The sequence below is a fragment of the Anguilla anguilla genome, chromosome 4 (genome assembly GCF_013347855.1).
Source record: "Anguilla anguilla isolate fAngAng1 chromosome 4, fAngAng1.pri, whole genome shotgun sequence".
NCBI classification, from domain to species: Eukaryota; Metazoa; Chordata; class Actinopteri; order Anguilliformes; family Anguillidae; genus Anguilla; species Anguilla anguilla.
In genome coordinates this window covers 66517934-66528453 of record NC_049204.1, presented here as the reverse complement: position 1 = coordinate 66528453, position 10520 = coordinate 66517934, and the positions used below count along the sequence as shown (strand labels likewise).

The 10520-nt window shown below is 45.7% G+C and overlaps 2 protein-coding genes across 2 annotated transcripts in view; one reads left to right on the top strand and one right to left on the bottom strand.

Annotated features, from left to right (window-relative positions):
- Nucleotides 1–10520, bottom strand: part of LOC118225953 (tripartite motif-containing protein 16-like) — a 972804-nt gene that overhangs the window by 698872 nt on the left and 263412 nt on the right. The gene's annotated exons all lie outside the window — the stretch shown is intronic.
- Nucleotides 3212–10520, top strand: part of LOC118225121 — a 12467-nt gene continuing 5158 nt past the window's right edge. Inside the window, exons 1-7 of the mRNA XM_035413173.1 lie at nt 3212–4006; nt 4382–4477; nt 4718–4951; nt 5152–5311; nt 6192–6242; nt 6881–7404; nt 8826–9277. Of these exons, the coding sequence (XP_035269064.1) occupies nt 3416–4006; nt 4382–4477; nt 4718–4951; nt 5152–5311; nt 6192–6242; nt 6881–7404; nt 8826–9277 (2108 nt within the window). The 5' untranslated portion in view covers nt 3212–3415. The remainder of the gene's footprint in view (nt 4007–4381; nt 4478–4717; nt 4952–5151; nt 5312–6191; nt 6243–6880; nt 7405–8825; nt 9278–10520) is intronic.

Genomic DNA, 10520 nt, shown 5'->3' with positions numbered 1-10520 from the left:
AGAGGCGCTTTGAGAAGAGGTCAGAAATATATGAGATGCTCCATTAGATTTTTTTCTCTTTAAATCTCGTCCTTTAATATACTATGTTTTATAAATTTGAAATACACTTATTTCTCTCCCTGATATTTCATGCAATTTAATCATATTTATTAAAAGTTGTGTTTTGAATGCGATAGATGAATTCCTGAAGAACATAAGAATTTTTAATTATCAGACCATTCAGCTCATCCAGTCTGTCCATTTACCTGCAAACTAGAGAGCTTCGAGCACTGCCTCAAGCCTGGATCTGAACACTCCCAGAGTCTCTGTCTCTACTGCATGAGCTGGCAAAGTGCTCCACAGATTTACATCTCTGTGTGGAATTAAAAATGAATCCTGTCATTAGTGTGAACATTACCATTTCCACCTGTGACCCCTCTCTGTTCTGCTGACAGAACTCTCTCTGAAATACCTGCCAGAACAGGTGACAGCGCTGGCAGTGTGGAGGAGAGCTGATGAAACCCTGCTCCTGCAGATCTACGGTCCTGTAGGTTTTCATTTCAACCCTAATTTGGCACACCTGGTTCTACTAGTCAGCAGCTCAGTGAGATCTCTCGCTGTTGAACGAGGTGTGCTCTGTTAGGGCTGGAGTTAAATTTAAAGGACGTTAGATATCTCCTGGAACAGGGCTGGGCAGCCCTGGTGTAGATGGTCCTTAGCAGAGACTCTTGTGGTTGATTAGTAGAGTCAGGTGGGTAGCGGCTTGGTTGGAACAGAAGCCTGCACCCCCTCCGGCCCTTTCTGGGTAAGACTCAGGACCCCTGCTGAACAGGGCTAGGGGGGGTTCAGGCCCCAGATATGTGCTCTTGGCTGGGGGGGGGCCAGACGCCCTGTTCCTCGTCCCGGGCTCCGCCCAGCAGGGTGGCCTCCATCTCCGTCCACGGGACGTCCCACTGGATCTCCGTGGCGTCCGGCTTGGTCTGGGACCCCTCCCCTTTGGGGCCCTCTCTATGGGAGCTGCCCATGGGACAGCCGCTGCAGCAGGAGACTAAGGGAAGCAAGCCTCCCCCCCCCATCCTCACCACGTTCTACAGGGGCACCATCGAGAGCGTCCTGACCAGCTGTCTCACTACCTGGTATGGGAACTGCAGCGTCTCAGACCGCAAGTCCCTGCAGCGGATAGTGAGGGCAGCCGAAAGGATCATTGGGGTCCCTCTCCCTTCTATTCAAGACATTTACACCAAACGCTGCACAGGCAAGGCCCGCAGCACAGCTGAGGATCCCTCCCACCCCTCCCATGCTCACTTTACCCCCCTGCCGTCTGGCAAAAGGTACCGCAGCATACGGGCCAGATCTGCCAGACTCCGCAACAGCTTCTTCCCCCAAGTTGTCAGGCTGCTTAACTCACTGGTGCCTCCCTTGACCTGCACCACCCTAACTTTACAGAATAGGGCCAAGCCGCCCCTCCCCCCCCCCAACCCCCCCACCCCACTGGCCACTTATTTTATTTGTGTTTTTATTTTTATTCACCCTGTTGCAGTACATTTCCTCTAGACTTTTTTCTCAGAGACTACCTCCACCGCTATTCCATGCTGCTACACCATACTTTATACACTATTCATTTTTTTATTGCAACTTAATTCAATGGAATAAAATTAAAAATTAATTTATTGTGTACTTACTGTTCTGTTTTTATACTGTCCTGCATTGTATTGTATGGAGTTGCACTCGTAATGTCTGTTACACTTGCACTGTCCTGTCACTTGCACTATGTCTAGTCATGGGCACACAGCCCCGTCCTTGTCTGTATGTCTTGTTTGTATATTGTATATATTCCACCAAGGACCAGGAGAAACGCAATTTCATTCCACTGTAATCTGCATGGTATATGGCTGGAATGACAATGAAGCTGACATGACTTGACTTGACTTGAGGAACACTTCAACAGGGACCTGCTCGTTCCCCAAATCCCAACCCCCCCAAAAAAAGAAAAATATCTGTATGTCCCCATTCCGCTGCCTTGGGGGGAGGGTTGGGGGTCGGGTATAAACCCGGTCCTGGGGTGTCTGGGGCTCTATAGCCTTCTCCTTAAATTCAGCGTACGGTTCAGGCGCAGGAGGCCAGGTAAAGGGGGTTGAATTATGTGACTGTTTTAAACTGCTTTAATTCATCACACAAGTGCTGTATGTGATGACATAAGAGTGTCTGCTATATGTCTGTAATGTAATGGAATGCTGAACTGCATACAGATCAGGATGAACTCAGCATTAGTAGCTAGCATCTGCCCCCTGTAGGCACAGCATGTTACTGCATGTCAAACTCACAGTGTTATCAGAAACACAGAGTTTCATGAACTATATACTGTGAAATGTCCAGTATTAATTCAACTCTAACAGTGTTAATTCAACTCTATCCGAGAACATTTGGTCGTGAGTGGACACTGGCCACATGACTGTGGAAGTCCTCGCCTGCAGGTTGAGTGGTACACACAGAGATCGGCTCACTGAGAGAGAGCGACTGAGATAAAACAAACCTGGCTGAAAAGCTGAAAAAGCTGAAAAGCTGAAAAGTGAGAAAGCTGAAAAGCTTGCGGACATGTGTTTGGATGAATTTTTACTTTGTTATTTTAGTATATTATTTTTACCCAGAACCCATGAGGGGAAACAATGAAGATTTTTGTTTTCTTGTTTATTTGTTGAATGTCTCTCTCTCACTCTCTCTCTGAAACCCAGAATAGCCACATTTCTGCAGGGATGTTACCTGTTGTGACAGGAATAGTTTAACACTTTTTTTGATCAGCCCAGTCAGTTTTGGTGAATGGAGAAATTTCTGATGACCTGCTAGCTCAGGGACTTTTGCAAGTTTGTGAGATTTAAGCGAGAAAATAAACATGAAGTGAGTCCAATGCAGCTTGTAAAGCAATGTTATACCTCAGAGGCTGTATGTGTGTATATGATTACTCTTCAAAACAATACATTAGTCTTATTTTTGGTTCAAACTATTTCCTTCTGCACATACTGTCCTACCTGAGGCCTTGGTGTAGTTCCATGTTTTCTGTATAATACTCACTGTTTCCATGAATAATTTGGGCAGAAAAATTACCTGTCCACTTATATTATGTATTTTTTCTGTGCATTTTTCACTGGTGTACTCAGATCAGATGCAGCTGTAGTACATCCCATGCATGAGTATTCAGGCCTTTACAGCTCACAGTACACACACAGTCCATCAATAAATCTGCCCTTTGACCCCTGAGATTAAATATTTCCTCAGGAATCTGCGCTCTCTGTTCAGCCTGCTCTGCTCAGGCTGGCCTCAGTCCAACACCACACCTCCTGCAGCTGTGGGCTGAACCAGGAAGTCACTCCCACTCTCTCTGTCACGCAGTTTCAGAGAAACGAAACCTAACTCTGTCTCTGTCAGTGTGAGCAGTAAAATGGCTGAAGGTGGAGGTTTACTGGATCAGGACCAGTTGAGCTGTCCGATCTGCCTGGATGTACTGAAGGATCCAGTGACTATTCCCTGTGGACACAGTTTCTGTATAGGCTGTATTAAGGGCTGCTGGGATCAGGATGATCATACTGGAGTCTACAGCTGTCCCCAGTGCAGACAGACCTTCACTCCAAGGCCTGTTCTGGGCAGAAACATCATGCTGGCTGAAGTGGTGGAGAAACTGAAGAAGACAGGACTCCAAGTTGCTCCTCCTTCTCACTGTTACGCTGGACCTGGAGATGTGGAGTGTGATTTCTGCACTGGGAGAAAGCGCAAAGCCGTCAAGTCCTGTCTTGCTTGTCTGGCCTCTTACTGCGAAACTCACCTCCAGCCTCACTATGACTTTCCTGCATTAAAGAGGCACAATCTGGTCAAAGCTACTGGAAACCTGCAGGAGAAGATCTGCTCTCATCATGACAAACTGCTGGAGGTTTACTGTCGTACTGATCAGCAGTGTATCTGTTATCTATGTACGATGGATGAACACAAAGGCCATGATACAGTCTCAGCTGCAGCAGAAAGGACTGAGAAACAGGTAAGGACTGACATTTTTAACCAGCAGTTTTCAACATGCCAGAAAATAACAGCTGTTTGCTTTAATACAAATTTAAAAATTAGCCGCTTCCCATAAATTAGCGTAATATTTTCTGACTTCGAAAGTGAAAAAGTAACACTGTTGAACTGTCAGTGCACTTTAGAAACAATTTAATTGCTTTGTCTACTATAAATGTATTTGTCCTCTAATGTCAGAACCACAAAAGTATTTCCCTCTGGCCTGCAGAACCTCTGCTGTAGAGGCAAATCCATCAAAGGTAGAAATATTCAGTTTAATTTGGAATGTGAAACTGTAGTTGTAATGTTTAACATTGATATGTGAAAAGATATAACTGGGAAGATAATCTATCTGCAGAAGCAGTTGGGGGAGACACAGAGTAACTTCCAGCAGAGAATCCAGGAGAGAGAGAAGGAGCTGCAGGATGTGAGACAGGCTGTGCAGTCACTCAAGGTGGGTACTGAGCAGAGGAAAAGACAACAGCTGGCTGCTGGAAGAGCCATTTCAGGGCTCAGGCAGGGCTCTCCTCCAGTCAGCCAGTGAAGAGCCCAGTGCTGGGTCACTTTCCAGCCCTGTGGGGCTCAATCCCACTGAGCCACACTGTGGGGAACAGGCTGTCTGGGGTCCCAGTAAGAGCTGAGTGAAAGGCCTAGTTAAAATGTACAGCCCTCCTCTCTCTGTGTCTCCTAACAGCGCTCTGCACAGGCAGCAGCGGAGGACAGTGAGAGGATCTTTACTGAGCTGATCCGCTCCATTGAGAGAAGACGCTCTGAGGTGAAAGAGCTGATCAGAGACCAGGAGAAGGCTGAAGTGAGTCGGGCTGAAGGACTCCTGGAGCAACTGGAGAAGGAGATTGCTGAGCTGAGGAGGAGAGATGCTGAGCTGGAGCAGTTTTCACACACAGAGGATCACATCCAGTTCCTCCAGGTAACATCACTGGCTCTCTGACAGTCTGCACTATGTACATTGTACACACATGGTGAGGTGTGTTCCTCATCTACAATGATTTGCCCCTCAAATCTATGCAGAAATCTTTTTTTTTGAGACTGTTTTCTGTATGTCTGTGTGCCTGTATGTCTCTCTGTGTCCCTGTCTGAATGTCTGATTTTCTGTCTGTTTCTCTGCAGAGCTGTCAGTCTCTCTGTGCCCCTCCTGGACCTGGAGACTTTCCCAGCATCACTGTCAGTCCACATGTCTCTTTTGAGGCTGTGAGGAAGTCTGTGTCTGAACTGAAAGAGAGACTGGAAGATGTTTTCACGGTGGAATTGATCAAAGTATCTGGAGAAGGTTTGTAGACAAACCCTGCCACAGATAGTTTGATATCCACTGCACATAACACACTGGTCAGGTGCTCTGTTAAGATTTGCTTTCACATCACGAAAATAACTTTCATAGGTTACATATTAATAACAGGGGTGAGTGATACTTCAGGCTGTGTCACAGGCTATATATGTGTCGAGTCACTTTTAAATTCCTTGCCATCTCTGCTGGACCAAAAGTTTGATGCATTTTCTGTGTGAATTGGACCTGTGTGAGACATACAAAGCACCCAATATGTAAGATGGCAGTCTTTGCTGACTAAGGCGCTACAACCTAAAAGATTTTTGTTCAGAGATCTGTTTAACCTTCAGGGAACCAAATATGTTTTTTGGGTGGAAATGTAATATAATGGGTAAGGAGCTGGGCTTGTAACCTAAAGGTTACAGGTTTGATTCCCGGGTTGGACACTGCTGTTGTACCCTTGAACAAGCTCCTTAACCCGCATTGCTTCAGTATATATCCAGCTGTGTAAATAGATGCAATGTAAATGTTGTGTTAAAAGTTGCGTAAGTTGCTCTGGATAAGAGCATCAGCTAAATGCCTGTAATGTAATGTTTTGGCCCATTTTTGATCAGTAGGATACAAGATACTGTGGAGATAAGAGAGACAACAAATTTAAGACAAATTCCTCTTAGAGCTGCCAACAGAAGATCTTCTAATATTCAATATTTTTCTCGTGAAATGATACCATCTTGTCTCCTCTCATTGCATCTTTACTCAGTATTAGGATGATACATAATTGAGTCTGATTCTGACACTGCATTCTGGATAGCTTTCAGTTTCTTCAGGAAATAATGAAACAAGGTAAGCTTTAGGGGCTCAACTTTGTTGTGATCTCCCCTTACAGCGAAAGAAGTCAATATTCTAGAGCCCAAGACCAGAGAGGACTTCTTACAATGTGAGTCTGTAATTTAACATAAATTAAAGAATGAATATAGGTAATATGAAGTAAAAGATTGTTTCTATGATTCTTAATATCCATAACGGACTTGCTTTAGGGATCTCATACATCTTCTCCTCCATCAGATCCCTGTTAATTCAGCTGCAGTCCTCCTGGTATTAAACATATGGATTATATATGATAATACATGTCCTGCAGTCAGAGCTGGCTGGGGGCATAAATGCTCTATGCTGTCATTTAGGGCCACAACCATCCATGGGCCACACAATTCAAGCTCTATATGTTAAAAAAAAAACCATTTTAATTGTGCAATATTCACAGTAAGGAGCGATTTTCATATTTAATGGTGTTGTTCTTGTGCTGGTTTCCTGGTACGTGATCACTGCCGACACAACAACACAAAAACCAGATAATTAATATTGATATAATAGTGATTGATTAATTAAATACATTGGAGGAATACATAACTTAAGGGAAAGTACCTGGAATAAGATAAAGTTGCCTTTGGAATTACCTAGATTTCTGCATGAATTAATCATTATGTCACAATAATTGACAAAAACACTCTGCTTGAAGTAATAACACACAAACAATTGAAATTTTCATGTCTTCACTGATCTCTTCTCCTCCAACAGATGCCTGTCAGCTCACACTGAACCCCAACACAGCACATCAACGCCTCCGTCTGTCTGAGGGGAACAGAGAGGTGACCCGTGTGAAAGAGATCCAGTCATATCCTGATCATCCAGAGAGATTTGAGCACACGTCCCAAGTGCTGTGCAGAGAGGGTCTGTCTGGACGCTGTTACTGGGAGGCTGAGTGGAGTGGGGATATGGTTGAGATAGCAGTGACATATAAAGAGATCAGCAGGAAAGGGACGGGTGATGACAGTGATCTGGGATCTAATAACAAGTCCTGGGCTTTGCGCCGTAATGGCGCCGGTTACTCTTTCTATCACAATATTAAGCGCACTGAAATCCCTGTTCCCCCCTCTTCCAGAATAGGAGTGTACCTGGATCACAGGGCAGGAACTCTGTCCTTCTACAGTGTCTCTGACACAATGACCCTCCTGCACAGAGTCCAGACCACATTCACTCAGCCCCTCTATCCTGGGTTTTGGGTTCGGAATGTTGGAATCTCTGTAAAACTGTGTGATCTGGTATGAGGCAGCGAGTGAACGGAAGATCAGCTGTAATTAAAGAGAGGGAAAAACACTCAAATGCGACAGAAAATGAGTTCAATTAAATTAAATATTGAACTTTAAAAGATTAACTGATTGAAATAAAAATGGAATCCAGACCACATTCACTCAGCCCATCTGTTCTGGGGTTTGCTCGCACTGTCATCATGTTTACGGTGACTGTCTTATTTTAGTTTGCTGTCACGGCCAAGATTCAGTTCAAGGTGTTTTATAATTCTGTCTGCTGTTTCTTTTTGGATTGATTATGTGATAATGCTGGGAAATTGGGAATTGATTAATAAAAATAATAAAATTAATAAAAATAATCATCTGCATTCAGCAGTCTTTCTTTTGGAGGGTTTCCAGGACACCGGTTCCCATGGAGACCAGAGGCCTTCATGCACTGATTGGTCAGGGCTGGGCTCCTGAAATGGGATTGGTCAGGACTGGGACCAGAGATGGAATCGGTCAGAAGTGACAGCTGGATGAGAAGGTGCACATTCAGCCCTCACCACCAGATGGTGACAGAGAGCCCTGAATTTAAGGTGCTTGGAGAAGAGTTCAGAAATATATGAGATGCTCCATTAGATTTTTTTTCTCTTTAAATCTCGTCCTTTAATAGACTATGTTTCATAAATTTTAAATACACTTATTTTTCTCCCTGATATTTCATGCAATTTAATCATACCTATTAAAAGTTGTGTTTTGAATGCTATAGATGAATTTCTGAAGAACATAAGAATTTTTCATGATCAGACCATTCAGCTCATCCAGTCTGATCATTTACTTGCAAACTAGAGAGCTTCCAGCACTGCCTCAAGCCTGGATCTGAACTCCCAGAGTCTCTGTCTGTACTGCATGAGCTGGCAAAGTGCTCCACAGATTTACATCTGTGTGTGGAAAAAAAATGAATCCTGTCATTAATGTGAACATTACCATTTCCACCTGTGACCCCTCTGTTCTGCTGACTGAACTCTCCCTGAAATACCTGCCAGAATAGGTGACAGCGCCGACAGTGTGGAGGAGAGCTGGTCAAGCCCTGCTCCTGCAGATCTATGGTCCTGTAGGTTTTCATTTCAACCCTAATTTGGCACACCTGGTTCTACTAGTCAGCAGCTCAGTGAGATCTCTCGCTGTTGAATGAGGTGTGCTCTGTTAGGGCTGGAGTTAAATTTACAGGACGTTAGATATCTCCTGGAACAGGGCTGGGCAGCCCTGGTGTAGATGGTCCTTAGCAGAGACTCTAGTGGTTGATTAGTAGAGTCAGGTGGGTAGCGGCTTGGTTGGAACAGAAGCCTGCACCCCCTCCGGCCCTTTCTGGGTAAGACTCAGGACCCCTGCTGAACAGGGCTAGGGGGGGTTCAGGCCCCAGATATGTGCTCCTGGCTGGGGGGGGGCAGACGCCCTGTTCCTCGTCCCGGGCTCCGCCCAGCAGGGTGGCCTCCATCTCCGTCCACGGGACGTCCCACTGGATCTCCGTGGCGTCCGGCTTGGTCTGGGACCCCTCCCCTTTGGGGCCCTCTCTATGGGAGCTGCCCATGGGACAGCCGCTGCAGCAGGAGACTGAGGAAAGCAAGACTCCCCCCTACCCCCCCATCCTCACCGCGTTCTACAGGGGCACCATCGAGAGCGTCCTGACCAGCTGTCTCACTACCTGGTATGGGAACTGCAGCGTCTCAGACCGCAAGTCCCTGCAGCGCATAGTGAGGGCAGCCGAAAGGATCATTGGGGTCCCTCTCCCTTCTATTCAAGACATTTACACCAAACGCTGCACAGGCAAGGCCCGCAGCACAGCTGAGGATCCCTCCCACCCCTCCCATGCTCACTTTACCCCCCTGCCGTCTGGCAAGAGGTACCGCAGCATACGGGCCAGATCTGCCAGACTCCGCAACAGCTTCTTCCCCCAAGCTGTCAGGCTCCTTAACTCACTGCTGCCTCCTTTGACCCGTACCACCCTAACTTAACAGAATACGGCCAAGCCCCCTTCCCCCCACCACCCCCCCCCCCCCTCAACCCCCCCACCACACTGGCCACTTATTTTATTTGTATTTTTATTTTTATACACCCTGTTGCACAACATTTCCTCTGGACTATTTTCTCAGAGACTACCTCCACCACTATTCCATGCTGCTACACCATACTTTACACACTAGTAATTTTTTTATTGTAACTTAATTCTTAATTTTATTCCATTTAGTTTATTTATTGTGTACTTACTGTTCTGTTTTTATGCTGTCCTGCATTGTATTGTATGGAGTTGCACTCGTAATGTCTGTTACACTTGCACTGTCCTGTCACGTGCACTGTGTCTAGTCATGGGCACACAGCCCCGTCCTTGTCTGTATGCCTTGTGTGTATATTGTATATATTCCACCAAGGACCAGGAGAAACGCTATTTCATTCCACTGTAATGGTAAATGGACTGCATTTATATAGCTCTTTTTTCCAAAGCGCTTTACAATTGATGCCTCTCATTCGCCAGAGCAGTTAGGGGTTAGGTGTTTTGCTCAAGGACACTACGACATGCCCAGGGCGGGGTTTGAACCGGCAACCCTCTAACTGCCAGACAATCGGTATTCTGCATGGTATATGGCTGGAATGACAACAAAGCAGACATGACTTGACTTGACTTGAAGAACACTTCAACAGGGACCTGCTCGTCCCCCAAACCCCACCCCAAAAAAAAAGCCTGTTATGTCCCCATTCCGCTGCCTTGGGGGAAGGGGGGGGTTGGGGGGGTGGGGTATAAACCCGGTCCTGGGGTCTCTGGGGCTCTTTAGCCTTCTCCTTAAATTCAACGTACGGTTCAGGTGCAGGAGGCCAGGTAAAGGGGGTTAAATTGTGTGACTGTTTTAAACTGCTTTAATTCATCACATAAGTGCTGTATGTGATGACATAAGAGCGTCTGCTAAATGCCTGCAATGTAATGGAATGCTGAACCGCATACAGATCAGAATGAACTCAGCATTAGTAGCTAACGTCTGCCCCCTGCAGGCAGAGCATGTTACTGCATGTCAAACTCACAGTGTTATCAGAAACAAAGAGTATCATGAACTATATACTGTGAAATGTCCAGTATTATTAATTCAACTCTA